A 20,933-nucleotide genomic window follows, 5' to 3' on the forward strand; every position below is an offset into this window, starting at 1 on the left:
GCCAACACAGGGCACAAAGCAGGAACAAATCCCGGGCAGGGTGCGCACACACACACACACACACACACACACACATACAGTACACCCACACACCAAGCACACACTAGGGACAATTTAGGATCACCAATACACCTAACCTGCATGTCTTTGGACTGTGGGAGGAAACCCACGCATACACGGGGAGAACATGCAAACTACACGCAGGGAGGACCTGGTAAGCGAACGCAGGTTTCCGTACTGCGAGGCAGCAGTACTACCACTGCGCTACCATGCCGCACTTAAGAATAATATTTTCTTGAAATTTTTGCACAATTGTAGCCATAGAGTTTTTGAAAATATAGTTTGTTGTCATTAAAGTACAATTTGCAGTATTACAGGGTGCCAATTAGAAAAGATACAGACATTTGTATTTTCAGCATTGCAGTAGTTATAGCAATTTTTATATAACACTTCAAGTAATTGGGTGAACGTTATGCATTAATGAAGTGTACAGTAATTCTAAGTTGCCAAAAAATACAACTAAACTTACCACAATTTTATTTTAATAAATATTTGGCAACTAAGTACAAATATGCACATGCACTTAACATACATCATGAAAGCTTTGCAGTATTTACAGCTCCAGACTGTAGGAATCGTAAAGTAACTTAAGTTAGTGCTAATTTTGATAACATAGCCTTTGCATGGGGCTATCTTTCAGAAGGCATTTGTTTATTTAGTTTATTTAATACAAAGCTTTGCTTTTAATTGAACAAATTACTATTATTATTAGTAGTAGTAGTTTGTAGTATTGTGTATAGAGTGCTGTGAACTCCTTACTTGCATATCCAACCAACATGCAGCACTTGCCATTTACCAGGGCCATGATAAGCAATATATTACAATAGAGAACTACATTTCATTTAACAGAAGCCACAAGTCATCTTACCTGATATACTGCAGAAGGAAGATAATTTTGAGAGGCAAGATATATAGATCACTGTGGCCAATTTTTCATCATCATATACCCTGCTTACATTGCAAACTTTATAACAAATGTATCCTTTAACATCATTCAGGCTAAATTATTTGGATATTAATTCAGTTGCATGTTTATCATTTATTGTTTTGGTACATCAGAAAAAGGTTTCTGAATAACTATAAATACCCAGGAGAAATGTTGAGCTGTAGACCAGTAAACATCAGGTATTACAGAGAAACAAATGAATATTCATAAAAGGTGTTTTAGGAAGAGAAAGAATTCTAACTCTCAGTTTCACATAGGGTTGCAGAAATACAGGAAGGTGTTAAAAGTACATTTTCAGCAACAAGTTAGAGGCATAAGTTGCAGAAGTAATTCACAATATTAAATATGGTGTTTTTGTGACTGCGGCCTGCACAATCTTTGGCAGTGTTCCCGTAAAGGATTATTTGAAATCCTTGTGGTTCTTAATTAATTTTCTTACAGAAATACTGCATTTATTTTACTAACATTGACTAGCCAGCACAGATTTAATCTTAGTCCATACTATAATGTTTAACAGACTTGCAAAACCTGAATGTTTTAATTTTTATTTGTACATTTTATTTCTCAGCTGGCTTAATTAATTATTTTCTTAGGAAAGGTTGTAATAAAAACTTTCTTTTATGTTGCTAAGTATTTGCAAGCTTTTCTTATACATGCCACTTGAAGAAACTCATTTTTAACAGCTCTTAAATTGTTAGTTATTTTTGCTGTCTTCATTTTATTTATAAAGTGCTATGTCATTTTTGAATGTTTCAGCACCAGAAACCAGCTATGCTACTTTTACAATGACCTTCATGCTGCTGCTGAAATGTGTATTGAACCTCTGTTAGTTGTATATGATTTTATATATTCTTGCACACTTACTGTTTTTTTCTGGAAAACAGTGTAAATAGCTGGGAATAGAGGTTAACTTATTTTATTTTTGGACAGGAGGAACAGAGGCTATTGGAAAAGCTTATGCAGCAGAACTGGCAAAGCGAGGCCTAAACATTATCCTTATTGGTCAGGACAGGAGCAAGTTGGAGGATACTGCCAAAACCATTGCAGAGACCTATGGGGTGGAGACTACCATCATTGAAGCTGACTTCAGCCAGGGGAAAGAAGTCTGCAAACCTATCAAGCAAGCTGTTACTAGCAAGGAAATTGGCATATTAGTTAATGATATTGGAGTTTCTTATGAAAGACCTCACTATTTTACAGAGCTGTCTGAAGTAAGACTTTGGGATATTATTAACCGAAATATAACAGCAGCAAGCTTGATGGTGCATCTTGTGCTACCAGGAATGGTGGAAAGAAAGAAGGGTGCAATTGTAAACATCTCTTCTGGTTGTTGTTGTAAACCAACACCTAAGATGGCTGCATACTCTGCCTCCAAGGTGAGATAATCTTTAAAGAATGAATTTTAGTTTATTTTGAAAACTTGTCTTAATTGCAAGATATTCAACAGTATGTGTTTTGTTATGGACCCTTTTCCACATATAATTTAGATATTGTGCCCACTCATAAGATGGTAATGTTTGACAGTCAGTCATGCACATAGAAAACTTGTCTTAATTGCAAGATATTCAACAGTATGTGTTTTGTTATGGACCCTTTTCCACATATAATTTAGATATTGTGCCCACTCATAAGATGGTAATGTTTGACAGTCAGTCATGCATATAAATAATTTTTGTATAAGTAGTGTGTTTTTTCTTCTTCTTGATAGATCTGGACCAGTCTTATCTATTATTCCAATAATTGTACATCCAAATGAGCAGAAAAAGTAGCTTTAATTTGTTAGTTTTGGCATTACATGTTTTTATGTCACTAGTACTTTTTAAATCCAAATTGGCCCAGTTTGAAACAGTATTTGAAGGTGTAATGTACTGGCACATTGTTCACGATTCCTACCTATTGTACCTAATTAGCTTATTTTATATCATCAACTTGTAATGCATATATTGACATAAATTGAATGTTCAATTTGTAAAAGAAGATGTCTTAAGTCTCCCATCTACAGTGTATTTCCACCAATATGCACATGCTGATAAATTTCTTAAATATAAAGATGAACTTTGAGCTGTCACATCTGCTTATCTTTCTACTATTATTAGTTCTGATCAAGGAAATTCCAAAATTATTTTTTCATTAGTTAAAACAGTTCCAGTCTCACTATAATTTTCTTTTTACTGCCTCTTCAGAAGTTTGTTATTCTTTGTTCATCAACAACTTGGCACTAAACAACATTCACTTCTGTCCTGGATGAATACAGCCTGACATGTCACAACATTTTGTTTTTCAAATCTCTCTGCAGTTAATGATATTTTGATATAATTAATGGTCTGTAAATCTACATTTGAACTGGCCCTATTCACACTGCCTTAGTCAAACCTTGTGTGCCTTCCCTTGTTCATCTTATGACTACTGTTATTAATTCTTCTCTTTCCTCTGGTATAATCTCTGATTATCTTAAAATTGCTGCCGTGACTCCGGTTTTCACAAATTCTGGTAGTAATCTAATTGCAGTGATTTCAGCAATTACTCTCCTATTTCTAATCTTCCATGTCTTGCCAAAATTTTGAATGTGTTATTAATTGCTTCCTAACCTCAGTACCATTTGAACAATAATAGATATTTTCAATCTTTTCAGTCTGTTTTCTGTTCTAAACATAGTGCTGAATCAGCCTTGTTTATAGTTGCAAATGATCTGCTTCAAGCTGCTGATTCCAGATTACTAAGTATTTTTATATTTCTTGATCTTAGTTTAGCATTTGACACTATTTCTCATAGTCTAGATCGGAATGCCTGGGTGTTACTGGCACTGCTAATTCATGGTTTCAGTCCTACGTAACTAATAGATTTCTATTTATTCAACAGAATAAAAGGAGTTCTCACCATTCACTTGTTGCCCATAGTGCACCACAGGGTTCAGTATGGACCCCTTGCTTTATATTATCTACTTCCTTCCTCTTGGTGCAACCATGAATCACTATGTTATTCAGTTCATTGTTGTTATATCTAGTCTCCTATTTCTAACAAAACATGTCAGATTTGTTCTCCATCCTCCATCCATTGTTAGTTGCCTCCAAGATATCAAAATCTGGATGGCACATCATCCCCACAAGCTTAATAGGGACAAATCTGAAATTATCCTTATAGTCTCTAAATACACCCTTTAAAAATTTAGAAACATTACGATCTGCATTGATGACACGCCTGTTCTCAAGTTCAAAGCCCAGATGTTGTTTTTGAGAGCACTCTATCTTTTTAGCGTCATGTTAATGCTATATCCTGCGCCACCTTTTATCATCTTCGTAACATTTCAAGACCACTTTACTCGATGTTATACCGTGTGGCTGAGGCACAAATTAATACACTTGTCAACTCAGTGCTCAAGTATTTTAACACTATAATCTTGTATGCCTACAAAAACTTTAAATGAGCTGCAGTTAGTTCAGAATTCTGCTGAATGTTTGTTGAATCAAACTAAGGCTCATAGTCTGTATGAATTTCACTACCATCCAGTTAAGTACCATATTGACTGTTAAGATCTTTGTCTTAGCTTACAATTCACTCCATTCACTGCTTCTTCTTCTGGACTTCCTGTTGCCCATCTGTCCACCTGTCTTGTATAGAAGTTAGTGCTTTAGTTATACTTCTACCTCAGTTCTGAAATTCTCTACCTCACAATATTTGGCCTCTTGATTCTATTTCATTATTTAAAATATACTTTAAAATTCACCTTTTCAGGATTTCCTTCTGGACGCCATAGTTTTTATTGTTCTAATTGATGTAGTTAATTGATTTATTGTGTTTACTTATGTTTAATTGTACTGTTTTGTTTTGTAAGGTGTCCTTAAGTATCTTGAAAGGCACAATTAGATAAATGTATTATTATTATTATTATTATTATTATTATTATTATTATTATTATTATTATTATTATTATTATTATTATTATTATTATTATTATTATTATTATTATTATTAGTAGTAGTAGTAGTAGTAGTAAGTAGTATTGTTGTTATTTTCGTGGTGGATACTTAACCTACATACATCTATGTGTAGACTCAACAACCACAAGTCATAAAGCTGGTTTGTATGCAGTGCTTATGAATCATCTTGATTATTGGTGGTTTTTTACCTACTCTGAGTATCACACTGTCAGAGAGGTCCCAGGTGGGTGTACCAGTATAACCAAGATTCTAGTTGGATGCCATGTACCTGAACTTTGTTCAGATAGTTAAAGGCATATCACCAATATTATTCTGAGTTCTAATAATGGGAAAAAATGTAATAGTTGTAAGACACAGACATAGTATTCGGGCATTGCCACTTCTTCTTTTTGTAGCATTACACAGAGAATGCATTACTGACATGAGGAATGTTGGAGGCACATAGAGGATTCTGATTAGGAGGAACAGCTTACATAGTCTAAATACAGGTGGACTTGTTATTAAAATTGTATGCTACTTGTCGCATACACATAATTAACTACAACCATATTTGAACAGTAGGCTGTTCATAATTTGACCTGGTACCAAGGCATGACTGAGAGGACCCAGGACACACCAGAGGGATTACAGAATTACTCAGAAAGAGCTGGAGACTGTTACTTGAGATAGATAAGTCTGGTTGTTCCTGCTCTACTTAATGCAACTGGAAACCTATCAGGTAAAATTCAAAATACTCTTCATATTTTCATTTCATCTCTCCTGTAAGTTATTCTGGTTTCTTCCCACATTCCTAAGACGTGCAAGTATGTTGAAGGGTCAATAATTCATTTGCCTTTTATAAGTAAATTTGAACGAATTTGTGTTTAAATATTTCCAGTCATGTTTGAAATCCTGCCCCAGACAGAAAAGCTCTTGCATGCATTGAAATGTGGATTTAAAAGTCAATGGATATACCTTTCATTGCCATTGTTTTTTCTTTTTTCTCTCTAGGCTTATTTGGATCATTTTAGTCGTGCACTGCATTATGAATATGCATCTAAAGGAATATTTATACAGAGTCTAGTTCCATTTTCTATTGGTACTGAATCATCTGATTGCGTTGGCTTGATGAATATTAGCTCTTGGCTTGCACCATCTCCACGGGTTTATGCACAGCATGCAGTGTCTACTCTTGGTATATCGCACCGAACCACAGGATATTGGCCCCATTCCATTCAGGTAAAGTAAACCCACATGTTTTTGCATAGTTTGCCTTTACAGAAAATGCCACAAAGAATCAATCCCAGGTTGAGAACAACAAGTCAGATCTTTAATCATTTTCAATGGACAAAGAGATCAGAGTTCACAAGACTCAAAGATCTCTGGGAGACAAAGCTGTTGTAATTAATTTTGTACAGTAGAGAAAAAACTATCATACCCTTGGATAAGGGATAGCAGAAGCTATGCTTGTCTAATGGCCAATGTCATACTGAAGGAAGATCAATAAGGCAGTTGAGTGTTTCTCAGCTTCAGATAAATATAACCTGTCTATTATCGTGCACTAAAAAGGGGTTGGTAGGTTTGTTATTTTGTTGGCCAACTCTGCCACACACACACACACACACTGAAGCACTGATTATGAGTGGTGCCTACAGAATATCACTCCTCTAGTGCTTCTGACTGGGTCTCACTAGCAGATCAAACAGGTGTTTCAAGACAGAGGAGACTACTGTGCTTTTTCCTTCATTGTCATTTACCAGTAATGTACTATTTCTTTCTGTGCAGCTTACTATTGGAGTACTTCCTCCTTAGCTGTCTAACTCGGTGGGAGAAATGTTGCAATATGCCCACATCAAGTGCTCTGTATTTATGGCTGCCATCCACGATTATTTTGTAAATTATTAATTTGTCGACTATTTTATCAATTAATAGGTTATTCTAATGACTAATTGTGACCAAGTAATTCAAGTAGCCATATGAATGTGTGGTGTTTTTAAACAATGAATACATTTATATAAAGAACTAGGGGGTTTCCCCCTGCTCGCTTTGCTCACCAGCCACTTTGCCTCTCTGCCGCTCGCATTGTAAAGAGGGGGGCTGAAAGCACCCCAAGGAGACGCAGTTGTTCCTCCGAAACCCCCTCTTAAACGGTGATACAATGGTAAACAAATATAGTTTTTTTTTTTTTACCTCCTCTTTGCTCGATCAGCTGCTGCCTTGGTACTGCTGTCGTGCCATGTGATTTGCATCTCACATGGTGCTTCAAACATTTAAAAGCCTGTACAGCAGTTGTCCTACTCTTTGTGTTTTATTTCTGGCCTCGGGTGTGGTTAAGTCTCTTGGCACAAACTCTAATTTTAAAACGGAATAAGAATCTGAAAATCTTAACAACATCACATTAAAGTTTGATATATTTTGAAAAGAATGATACCAAACGTTTATATGTAGGTTTTAAAATAAGCCTGATTTAAAGCGTGACAAAAAAGTGACATAAAAACGTCACTGTTGCACTTTTAGGCTTAGGATTTTATATTTATAGCATAGATTTGAAAACATCAGTGTATGAAAAAAACACAAATAAAATAACTCCCAACATGAAAGCAAACAAGACAATGCTGTTATCCATTAAGTATTTAAGTCAAAAAGCCTAAAAAGTAAAAAATATATTTTTAATTAATAATGGACTTATTAAAATAACTTGATGTCAATAATGCAGGTTGAAACAAGACCAAGTAATTTGTCCTCTTTTAGACTTAAGTCTTAAAATTTATCCATTCTAATGTTTATTTCTCACATTTTTTATCCATCTTAAATTGAGATAGATGCTATTCATAGACATGAATATAGTGGCAAGGCATATTTGGCCTAAAGCAGCTTAATAATGTTTGTAAAGTATAAATCATGCAAACTGAAATCATATTGCAGTTGATGGGCAACTTATACAGTATCTTTTGAAGATAAGATTGAGTTAAAATCTAATATTCTGTACTTTTGCAGCCGCAACACATTAAATGATTATATGTTAAACTTTTCAGTAACAGTTTATGGACTTCTGACTTTAGTACAGCTTTGCGCTTTGTTCTGAAGGGTGCAATGTCTGCACAGCGAGCACTTTTGTTTCATTCCCATTGCTTTTTATTGCCATCATCATTGAAACATTAGTTATAAAACATATGAACAGCAAGGCTGATCATCCATCCATCCATTATCCAACCCGCTATATCCTAACCTCAGGGTCACGGGGGTCTGCTGGAGCCAATCCCAGCCAACACAGGGCGCAAGGCAGGAAACAAACCCAGGGCAGGGCGCCAGCCCATCCCAGGGCACACACATGCACACCAAGCACACACTAGGGACAATTTAGGATCGCTAGTGCACCTAACCTGCATGTCTTTGGATTGTGGGAGGAAACCGGAGTACCTGGAGGAAACCCACTCAGACACAAGGAGAACATACAAACTCCACGCAGGGAGGACCCGGAAAATGAACCCGGGTCTCCTAACTGCGAGGCAGCAGCGCTACCCACTGCGCCACCGTGCTGCCCAAGGCTGATAATACACATGTAATTCATTTTAAATTCTTCATTTGCAATTTTTCACTTTTTCAAAAGCAACCTACTAGATATCGTAATCAGTAGGTTACCCCATACAGTAAGTGGACATTAATAATCAATCAAAAATCGTGTACAAAAGGCTCTGTGCAAAACACAAATAAGTTCACTCCGAACAGGTCTTTTACTAAAGATAATACTCTCTGTAATTGTTTCAGATATAGAAGGTAAAGGGAAGTGGGAGTAAACCTTTACACTGAAGAATACTAATAAAGTAGATAGATAGATAGATAGATAGATACTTTATAAAGTGGCAATCAGTATAACATTCCAAGGTGCTCCTTTCCTGCAAGACGAGGGGAGTGGAATGGTCATCAGGCTGTCTGCACCATTTTAAGAGAGAACTTGGGACAAGCCCAAAACCATTTTATTTAAGACGTGCATAGCCTTTGTAATGTTAAAAATTTGATTTTGCTGAGCAGCACGATCTGCACATTTGGCAATCTAAACTGTAGAAGAAATTGTGTTTCTTTTTAAACAAGCTTTCCAGCAGTAGCTCCGCTCTGGGTAGAGAGCTAGGCGTGTTGCTGTGCCACAAACTGTCTTTCAGTTTGGATCAACTGTCTTAACTGCCTCATTGTATATTAAATATGATTTAGTTAACAATTTACTGATTAGAGAAAACATTTATTTAATTAATTTCCTCAATCAATTAAGATGTGCAGACAAAGTGTAGGAGTTCAATGTAAAGTATTTATTAGCAAATAAAATCAGTAATAGCAACAAAAATAAATGAATAACAACAAAGTCTGGATATAACACCCTAATAAAATACACCCTTGTTTCAAAGTCAGAAAGTTTCACACTCTCAGAAAGGTTATGAAAGCTGATGAGTAGTGTTCATAGAGCATGTATCTTTGCAAGGAAGTAAAAGAGAGAGGTCATCTTCAGGCTGGCATGCCAGTGGTTCTCAAACTTAGTTCTGGGCAACCCAGTGTGGCTGCAGGATTTTGTTTCACAATTATTGAGTCATTTTTTTCTTCTTTTCTTATTTTGAATACAGAAAAGCACAGCAATGGGATTTTTACATTTCTAAAACCATTTAGAAATATTTTTGTTATTGCTGTAGATTCCTAATTAAAATCTCAAACCTTTTTCTGTGTAGTTTACTGACTTACTTTAATCCTAATAATGACAATTAATAATGTGCATAGCAGACATACAATAAAATGACCCAATATAACTATTTTGAGGTTAGACCTATTAAACTTAGTTTTCTATTTTCTCCATTGACTTCAAAACATAAACATTTGGGAATAATAACTTGCTTAATTAGGCAAGGAGTCCAATTAAAACAAGAAGTTGGTTGGAACTTGCAGCCACATGGGATCCCCAGGAATGACACTGCGATCCATTCTTTATGCCATGTCCCCAACAAACTGAGAGATGTTCTCAAACCCACAATGTCACGCACAGATAATTGGCTGGGTACTCTAATGATGGATGGATCAGCCTGAAAAATTTATTAATGAAAGTATGTTCAAAACACTTCACCATGTCAAGAGCATTTGTCAGTATTTTATCTAGTTCCCTAGAGATATACAGTATATACCTCCCACCTGGCCTTTGAGTTATCACCAATTCTAACCTAGGAATATAATGTAAGTTATAAATAAGGACAAAAATATGCAAATACATAGACAAAATACATGCAATGTTTCAATTGATAAAGTAGAGTCCCATGGCAATTCATTCAAGTATGAAACATATTTGAGTAAAAATTCATAATTATAGCAAACGCAGTTCACTGTAGTTTCATGCAAAATGTTGGTAGTGAAAAAATGATGATTTGTCTCTCCAACGTAGCCAGCAAAGTCAAATTAGGTTTACAGCACAGCTAGGTATGTGAGTAATCCTATAATTTAGTGTGCCTTAATACTGGGCTGAAAATGCGTGGCAGACAAATGTAATGTCAAGTTAAACAGAAAATATTCATATATTCATGATGAGATGCCACATTGCATAATCAATAATTATATTTACACTATGCTTGAATATAGATAATAGATTCCATACACTTGCTAAATATAGTCCTAATTGTATGCCATGTTCTTTCCCATGGTGTGAGTAGAAAAATATTTTTAATGGCAGATTTTATCATTTTTGTCCCAGTTTTCATTTCATAATACTTTCTCATTCACTACTAATGAAATGAAAGTGGATTTTAATGTTTCTGCCTTTATGATGACACAAGTGACCCTTACCTCTACACTGCTAATTTGTGTGAAATGATGAGAGTCACTTTTCCCTTGATTCTCATTTCTTATCTTTTCTGCTATTATATTTAGTGACAGTTATAAGTTTTTAAAATTAATCTAATTTTTATAGTGTAGCAGTTGAACTGGAGTTGCAAAACTCTGTCCTGAATGATAAGCTAGAAGGAGTAATCCCTCCTCGATCGCGGGGGTTGCGTTCCAGAACCCCCCGCGAAAGGTGAAAATCCGCGAAGTAGAAACCATATGTTTATATGGTTATTTTTATATTGTCATGCTTGGGTCACAGATTTGCACAGAAACACAGGAGGTTGTAGAGAGACAGGAACTTTATTCAAACACTGCAAACAAACATTTGTCTCTTTTTCAAAAGTTTAAACTGTGCTCCATGACAAGACAGAGATGACAGTTCCGTCTCACAATTAAAAGAATGCAAACATATCTTCCTCTCCAAAGGAGTGCGCATCAGGAGCAGAGAATGTCAGAGAGAGAGAGAGAGAAAAAAGCAAACAAAAATCAATAGGGCTGTTTGGCTTTTAAGTATGTGAAGCACCGCCGGTACAATGTAAAGGTAGTCTTTCAGCATTTTTTAGAGGAGCGTCTGTATCCTCTAGGTCAGTGTGCGAACAGCCCCTCTGCTCACACCCCCTCCGTTAGGTGCAGAGAATGTCAGAGAGAGAGAGAGAGACAGAGAAAAACAAACAAACAATCAAAAATCAATACGTGCCCTTCGAGCTTTTAAGTATGCGAAGCACCGTGCAGGAAGCATGTCGCTTGATAAAGCAGCTGCACAGAATGGAGCAACGTGAAGGTAATCTTTCAGCATTTTTAGACGAGCGTCCATATCGTCTAAGGGTGCGAACAGCCCCCCTGCTCACACCCCCTCCGCCAGGAGTAGAGAATGTCAGAGCGAGAAAGCAAACAATCAAAAATCAATACGTGCTGTTTGATCTTTTAAGTATGCGAAGCACCGTGCTGGAAGCATATCGCTTGACAAATCAGCCATATGTAAGCCCAGCAAGAAAGAGAGCAATGTGAAGGTAATCTTTCAGCGTATATTGAGGAGTGGCCGTATCCTCTAGGAGTGCGAACAGCCCCCGTGCTCACAATATATTTGAGGAGTTTTATTTAATATGTAATACGCGCTCTGGTTGGGTAGCTTCTCAGCCATCTGCCAATAGCGTCCCTTGTATGAAATCAACTGGGCAAACCAACTGAGGAAGCATGTACCAGAAATTAAAAGACCCATTGTCCGCAAAAATCCGCAAACCAGCAAAAAATCCGCGAAATATATTTAAATATGCTTACATATAAAATCCGTGATAGAGTGAAGCCGTGAAAGTCGAAGCGCGATATAGCGAGGGATTACTGTAGTAGCTCCATGCGCCAGGATTCCAACATTTATAACTGTTTTTTAGATTTGTTCAAAAGGATATTATGTTACAACACATAATTGAAAAGTTCAGTTGTCTCTAATCAGTGTTCCGTTACCCAATGTACTGCTATTTAACCTTGTTGGATTTTCAGGTTTGTCTCTCACATTTGCACATACAGTAACTTACTGCAGGAACAGCCTACCCACTGTTTGGTTGGATAGCCTGTATCTAAACTAATCTAAACTAATAAAAGGCAAAGCCCTCACTGACTGACTCACTGACTGACTCACTCACTCACTCACTCACTCACTCATCACTAATTCTCCAACTTTCCGTGTAGGTAGAAGGCTGAAATTTGGCAGGCTCATTCCTTACAGCTTACTTACAAAAATTAGGCAGGTTTCATTTCAAAATTCTACGTGTAATGGTCATAACTGGAACCTGTTTTTTGTCCATATACTCTAATGGAGGAGGTGGAGTCACGTATCGCGTCATCACGCCTCCTACGTAATCACGTGAACTAAAAACAAGGAAGAGATCTACAGCACGAGTCAAATGCGGGAACGAAGGTAAATGACGTTAATTTTTGAGTGTCTTTTAATACTGTGTAAGCATACATTTTAACACATGCAATTAAACGTGTGCATTTACGGGGTGATTTCTCAGGCTTAAAAGCTCGCCTTTTATCAAACACGGGAACAAAGGTAAATAACGTTAATTGTTGAGTGTCTTTTAATACTGTGTAAGTATACATATTAACACATGTGCAATTAAACGTGTGCATTTACGGGGTGATTTCTCAGGCTTAAAAGCTCGCCTTTTATTAAAGAGGTAAATGCAAACTTTTCATTCTGAAGGGCACAAACCACGTTAGATTTCATGCTCAAGAGTAAACTCAGCACACAGCTTGGTCATATTACAACCGGTTCATTTTCCTCAGTTTAAAAAGGTTTACTTTTCTTCTTAATAAAATTTTTAAAGCAGTACTTCGCCGCTGTGAAGCGCGGGTATTTTGATATATATCAAAATATATCGCGTCATCACGCCTCCCACGTAAGCACATGAACTGACCCGCTGCCGTTTGCAATGCCATATTCGCGAGATACAAGTTTAATGAGAAGACACGAGGTATAAACGACAGTTTGGATCACTTTGTAACAGAGTTAAAATTGCTGTAGCGAGAAACTTTTAACTGCCAGGTCATTAACCCCTTAACCGCCCTCTGCCGGATATATCCGGCACCGTTGTTTTAATGCTAACGCCATACTGCCGGAATTATCCGGCACATTTGCCTGTGGTTATATGAATGCCTGGCAAGTAGTATAACTGACGGTTTGGCCTGGGTATTATTACTACGTTGTATTTCGACAAGTCTGTAGTTGTTTTGGCCGGTCATGTGACGTGATTCGCATGTAACAGCTGTGAATATGGCGAAACGTAAACTGACTTCAAGTGAGGCTTTGCAGGCGATTTTGGACAGTTCTGATCATGATTGTAGCAGTTCTGAAGAAGATTTTAGTGACAGTGATGAGCAGCAACGTGCGCTGCATGATAATGTGAATGAAGACGCATCGGATGACGGCGCTGAGTGGGTGTATCCCCAGCATTTCAGCTGGGCTGCTGCCCGTGGTGAACTACCTTTTCTGCATTCGTTTGAGGGAACGTGTGGCTTTATTGTTGATGTAAACAATTACACTGCTGAGCAGTTTTATGAGCTGTTTGTGTCACCTGATTTGATCAGACATTTTGTTCATCAGACAAATCTGTATGCAGCACAGTTTACTGAGAAAAATCCCAATTTACCTCCACATTCCCGTGTTCGTGCTTGGTTTGACACTGATGAAAACGAAATGAAAAAATTCATTGGGATATTGATGTTGATGGGAATAATCAGAAAACCAGATATTGAGATGTACGGGTCTACAGATCCTATGTATGCAACACCTATTTTTGCAGCTGTCATGACACGTAACCGATTCTCTTTGCTGCTGAAATTCTTTCATTTGAATGACAACAGAAACGAGCCAGATAAGAAAGATCCAAACCGCGACCACTTGTTCAAGCTACGTCCTTTGATTGATCATTTATTTGAAGCATTTCAGTTGCCCTACATGCCAGGACCGTCAGTTGCAGTTGATGAAAGTTTATTGTCGTGGAAGGGCCGCTTACAGTTTCGACAGTATCTACCATTGAAAAGGGCACCGTTTGGTATCAAGATGTTTTGCTTAGCTGAGAATTCAGGTTACATTTATAGATTTCGTGTATACACTGGCAACTTGCACAACATTTAGTGGTCAATACTGCTTGCATAAATGTAAAAAATGTAAAAAAAATGTAAAAAAGTAAAAAAACGAAAATTGTTCAGATTTCGCCTGGCGTGGGGAATATTTAGGGAGTTGGCGGTTAAAGGGTTAAATAAACCCGTGGACATCGCAACATCACACAAGACAGCGGCTCACGTGAAGTGACTGAACGCAGCAGGAGTGATCACTTCGATGAATCAAACCTGTTCAAAAAACACATTACACAATTGATAAGGTACGAAAACAATATGAAACCAATTGTGGATTTGCGTACAGCCACTGAAACTTTGTGACGGCACGAGACTTCAGGTCACGTGTCTGCAAAAGAACGTCATTGAGGCAGCTATTTTTACTGGCGGTGGCTCAGGGGAGAGAGTTTTTATTCCTCGCATCCCCGTTATACCCTCTGATCTCCCATTTCAATTCAAACTCCTCCAATTTCCACTAAGGCTCTGCTTCGCAATGACAATTAATAAGTCTCAGGGACAGACCCCACAAAAGGTTGGCATTGATTTGAGGCAAGACTGATTTTCACATAGCAAACTGTACGTTGCATGCTCAAGAGTAAGCTCAGCACACAGCTTGGTCATATTACAACCAGAGGGGCAAACTGACAACGTGATATACAAAGAGATCCTTAACAAATAATTATTGATTCATTTTCCCTCAGTTTAAAAAGGTTTACTTTTCTTCTTAATAAAAATTTTAAAGCAATACCTTGCCGCTGCGAAGCACGGGTATTTTGCTAGTTATTATTAATAGCCTTCTGTTCTGAGAAAACAGGCTCTTTCATGTCAGGCTCTTTAATCTCTAAGCTCTTGCTAACATGGACAGCAGCTATTCAAGACTGATGTGCACTTACTATGGAAGTAAATGATAGATTCATTATGTTCATAAATTGACACAACCAAAGAAGATGCAGCAGCATGCACTTTGCCATGTAAGTTCTGTTTTGACTCTCACACAGTTTGAGCTATGGAGAAATTTTGCATTGAAAAGAATGTTATTTATACAACATGTTTTACACAGTTTAAATCCTTTCTGGGTGTTGTCACTGTCTAAAGCACATGTCATAGCCACGCTCTCATTTATATTAACTTGAGCAATGTGATTATTTACATGTTTCACAAACAAAATGAATAAATGTAGTTATCAGTGAGTGGTTTATCATCATCATCATTATTCAACAAATAATATATCGAAAGAGATGTACAGAAAATCAATACATGCAACACATGTAAGTGATAAACAGAAAGTTATAAAGTTAATAAACAACAGACAACACAATGTAAACATTGAGAACACAGATCTAATTACTAATGGAAGTCCCAAGGCTCGATGGAAACTAGCAGCCTATAAAGCCTCAACTGTTTTCTGACTGACAATGTGATTAGTATAGTTTGTCACATTATTTTAAGTGCTGCTGCATTCAACTGCATCCTTTAAATGTCAAGAGTGCAAACAGAGTACTTAATCTTTTGCTCATGTAATCTCATGTTATGACTAGCCAAAGGTTTCTTTTACCTAGGTTGAAGAATCAGTTTGAATATAACATAATATTTTCAGATCTGTTTGATCCTGATAATGGTCCCAGGAGGCTGGAACATATCCCAGCATAGCCATGCAACAGTCCATTGCAAGGTCCACTCATGTATGACCCATTTTTAGAGCTGCCAGTTAACATACTGAATTGAGTCTTTTGTGGATGTGGGAGAAAAACAGGAGTATGCAGAGGGAAACCCACACAGGTGCAGAGAGAACATGCAAACTCCACTTATACAGGTACAGTGACCAGGATTCAAAACCATGGTGCTGGATCTTTATGAGCAGTGTTTCATCATTGTCAGGCATTTTGTTGTGAATAACAACAAGACCACACCACATTTGACTTGTCTGCCTGTAAGATATTGTTACAAACATTTTCTGGTCTGTTTGGAGGTACCTTTCCAAGCGTAAGCTATGTAACTGTGTTCTTTTTCAAAGTGAAAGAGCACCTGGCTACCCTTTTATTAAGGTTCTATTCACTCTCTCTTTCTTCTGACAGTAGACCCATAAACTGTAACATTTGCTATATTGTCAGGGCCCTGTAGATCTGTGGTTGTTGCTTTACTGTTTGTTAGAGCACTGTATGGTATGATCTTTGAATACATTTTTCTGGTATGCCCACTTATGGAAACATTGACAACTGTGTATATGTTCTCCATTTGTAAATAATACTCACTGTATTAAAATTGAATTCACATTATTTAGAAGCAGCCTTGTAAACTTTTCCAAACTAATTAGCAGCAACAGTTATATCTCTGAGATCATTGCAGGTGACTATGTCCACAGGCATGATGGTAATAACACTTTATTACTGGTATTAACACATAAATGTCACTGTTCCAGACTAAACAACTAAATAATCTGCTTTTATGTATGGGTGGTAGAAATTCTAGATTATCATCTAATCAGGAGTGCCAGTCTCTAATTACCAGTGGGTTCATAAGTTTATAGGGTCATTATTGTCATGTGTACAGAGTACAGTAAAATTCTTAACTTGCATGGGCCACTCGACATGCAACATGCTGCTATGCTGTGGTGTCATAAGTAGATAGATACATAGATAATTTCCCATTGGGGACAAATAAAGAATTAAGACTTTTTAGAAGCTTAAGAAAATATATAAATACAATAGTAAACATCAACCCCCATCTTACACACACGCACACACACACACACACAGAAATACAACTACCTTGAAACCTCTGTCTTCCTTACTTTAAAGTAAGGCCAATATTGCCATGTGTACAGATTATAGCAAAATTCATACTTTCATTTGCTACAGTACTCAACAACCTTAAGTAATGAGTATAATTACCTTATCTTGAAATTAAATGTACTTATTTGGCTGAGACCTTTTTCCAAGATGACTTACAACATTTGAGAATACAATTGGTTACTTTTCTTTTTTTTCCCCAATTGGAGCACAGCCAGGTGAAGTGACTTGCTTATTGTCACACAGTGTCAAAGCAGAATTTGAACCCATAACCTAAGAGTTTGAAGTCCAAAGCCATAATCATTATGACATACTGCCTGCTTAAAGGATGAGTTTTTAAATGTATGCATGTTAGCGTGGACTATTATTATTATTATTATTACATGTATTATTATTTACTTATTTTGCTGACGTTGTGCTTGTTCTGCTTCAATTACTTAATTCTTTTTACCTCGACAGAGTTCAGGTTTGGCTAATCTTATTTGCTAATCCTGTTTATTAATAGTGCACTATGCTAATGGTTATATATTTTTTTTTTTTTTACAGTTTTGCTTTGCCCAGTACATGCCTGAATGGATGTGGGGGTATGGCTCCAATATCTTGTACAAACAATATGCAATAAAAGAACAAGCTGCATAAATTAGCAGTGTATTCTTGATATTAACTAACCACAACTGTGAATTCCATAACAAACATCTGGTATTCTTAATAACTTGAAATTGATGTATTTCAGGTGTTCTTTTGTTATTGTGTGAAAGAAGTTTATATTCAGAAAAAAATGTAACTTAACAGTGGAATTCCTTTTTGTTTTTGTGGCTTAGTTTTGATACAGCCTTAAATTGTTTTGAAACTGCACATTCATAGCACATTTGCACTTGAACTATTTACATGTTTTTACAAGCCACGAAACAAATGTTAGTTATATTAGAATTGAAATTTGTGGCTTAGTATTGGTTTTTACATGATGAGTGAGCAGATTATAATATATTTTAAATGTGTTTGGTGACAAGCTTCACTTTAATAGTCATTTTCCCAGGTTAGCCAGTCACACCCTGAATTTACATTCTTATACCTCTCATTAAAGGGTCTGAGGGCACAGCCTTTCCTAAACTCAGGCCTTAGGGACAGTATAAAAGGTAAACATGTATCATTTCATTTAAAGCCTCATTAAGAGTGAGTCAACTGTAAATACAAGGTAATGTAAGTAAAATGTAATGTCAAAAAAGTAAAAGTAATATCTCCATCTTGTTTTAAATTATAGTTGTTTCCTCCTTGTTTTTTTATGGAATATATGTACAGTTTGTAATTTTGCTTTCATGCACTGTTTCTCAAATGTATTTTGATCTAACCAAATACTTATGAGGATGTAGTGGGGGGCAGTGGTTAACTTCACCATGGAAATTGTAAGAAAGAATACACTGTACATGTAATATAGGTCTGGTCATGCCCACTTTAGACATACTGGCTCACAGACCCTGCCCCACCCAAATATTGTTCTGTAAGTAAAGTCAGGTGTTCTCAAACAAGTCAGGTGTTCTCAACATTTTTGTTTAAAAAAAAATGCACTAATCAGACAGAAGCTGTCTTTAATAAAAATATATTTTTTGACTAATAGATTTTGTTTTAACTGATAACACTAATCACTTATGTTTATGCATTTTAAATTCATAGGATATGTCATTTTTTCATGTTAAGAAATATATGTGTTTGTTAGATTTTATACCATTATTTTTTCCTAAGGATTTTTTTAGGATTTTTTTTAATAATATAAACATAAACAGGTTCAATGTGACAGAGTAGACCTTGTCCTCTGTTACATAAACATATTGTATTCATCACAAGTTAAATATGCGTTTCATCTGTGTGCATGAGATGAATCTAATGAGAAAATATAATTGAAGAAGTGTTAGCAGAGCAGAAGTCTAGCAGTTAATTCAAAAGCTGACAAATACAAACACAAAGACTGAAATATTCTGTTTGTACACTAAATGGTTTACCAGCAACTTGCATCTATGTTAAGTGAACTATAAAGACTGTAATTAGCCAAGTTGCATTATATGAAAGCTAGCAGATATGTGAATTCCCTTATTGATAATATTAAAAAATTCCCTCCTGTGAATGCAAAAGAAATAAGAATATTTACAAGGCAAAACCGTTTATTGAATGTTTTTCATAAGCAGAAACTGCTTACAAGGATAATTTATTGTTTAAAGTCTTTTTGGTGTTGAATACTGAAATACTACTAAGTATTTTATATGTAATCTGTTTTTGTTTAGTGGCCTAATTAAATAGATCATCATTACAAATATGTCTTTAAGAGTCATAGAGTGAAAATTACAAAGAAAAATCATCACTTTGGAGGCTGTTGCATATGGGCATTTTTGTAACATCACCCTCACAAACGCCTAACAGAAAGCTGATGATTAGAAAATAAAGTCTATGCTAGCTTTTGTCATTGGTACTGTAATAAATGTGTCTTATGCAAAATAGAATAAATAATTTCATACTGAGCAGAAATGTCTGAATAAAAATTCAGAGCTGTTGTAGTAGATGTTAAAATATTTGATGTTCCTGAAAAGACAGAATGAGCAACAAATATAAAAACTTATGTATAAAAAGTATGTATATGTACAAACATTTAAAATTGAATAATATGAATGACTAGGTGTTTTTTGAAGTGGTATAATTTTTTTTCATTTTTTCCAGTTTTTATGCATACAGTAGTAGTACTGTTATATTTTCCTTGTTTGAATAAGCTGATAATTACATAGTATGTGTTATGATGCTTTTGTTCCTTAATAAAGTGATAAATTTATGATTAACATTGTCTTTTGTTGTTTTTTGTTTTTTTCTTAAACAGTTTACACAAAGGAGGTGGTTAACCACATGTTACAATTAGATAAAAAGTATTTGTGAAATATGAAAGAGAAAACTGGAAAAGCCTTACCAGCAAATATATTCCAAATGTTAATAGACACTGGTAACACAAAGCAAGTAAAAAAGAGACTTGCAAAGAAATTGGGACACGTTGGCTACTTAAGTTTCTGTGTACTAGCAGCTTTGCATCAGAGATTTAAAAAAAGCTTTAAATTGGCTTGCAGTGAATTGTTTGGCCTTTGCCTTTGTTTCCTAAATTATCCTTCTAATTTCAGGATAAAGATGCCTCACTAACACAAGCACTGGGAAGTGCATCTGACTGAAATCCTGTAAGAGCTTTTCCTAAACTAAAATAATCAAAATGACTGTTTGTTGGAGAGGTGCACAAATAACAAAAAACTCAAGTTTCCTATGTTAGCTTAGTAATCAAGATGGGGAAACTGAATCATACACATTAGACTATGACTATAAAAAGGTAATCTCAATAACCTGAGTTACTAATAAAAGAAGACCTTTTAGGTAAATGAAGCTAATCATTTGAAGAGTCCAGTTAAAAAAAAAAAACAAAAAAACAAAACAGACCACTACAGTATGTGATAATCCTATGTATAGCAGGGTGGCCCACCCAAAACTGAATAGGATTGAATAAGTGGTACATGAAAAAATCCCCCTTTGCTCGTCAAGTCATCCAAATCGTATGCTCATAATATGCAAAACGCATGCATTTTTTTTTTGTTAAAATATCGGTAAAGAAATACCACAATCAAATGAAATTAGTCCACAAACCCTTAACACAGGTTGTACTTTTGAATTGAAGTCCATTTCTCCTTTGATTAATTGGTCAAGAGTCCTTTCTTCAGGAGATTTTTTCAT

General features: G+C 35.9%; 1 protein-coding gene across 2 annotated transcripts in view; it reads left to right on the plus strand.

Moving 5' to 3' along the window:
- Window positions 1-19,895, plus strand: part of hsdl1 (hydroxysteroid dehydrogenase like 1) — a 45,817-nt gene extending 25,922 nt beyond the window's left edge. For both annotated transcript variants that reach the window (XM_028797790.2, XM_028797789.2), the window contains exons 2-4: window positions 1,937-2,382; window positions 5,935-6,162; window positions 17,730-19,895. In XM_028797790.2, coding sequence (XP_028653623.1) covers window positions 1,937-2,382; window positions 5,935-6,162; window positions 17,730-17,822 — 767 coding nt within the window. In that variant the 3' untranslated portion in view covers window positions 17,823-19,895. The remainder of the gene's footprint in view (window positions 1-1,936; window positions 2,383-5,934; window positions 6,163-17,729) is intronic.
- The last annotated feature ends 1,038 nt before the right edge of the window (window positions 19,896-20,933 follow it).

This window comes from Erpetoichthys calabaricus, chromosome 3 (genome assembly GCF_900747795.2).
Source record: "Erpetoichthys calabaricus chromosome 3, fErpCal1.3, whole genome shotgun sequence".
Lineage (NCBI taxonomy): Eukaryota > Metazoa > Chordata > Cladistia > Polypteriformes > Polypteridae > Erpetoichthys > Erpetoichthys calabaricus.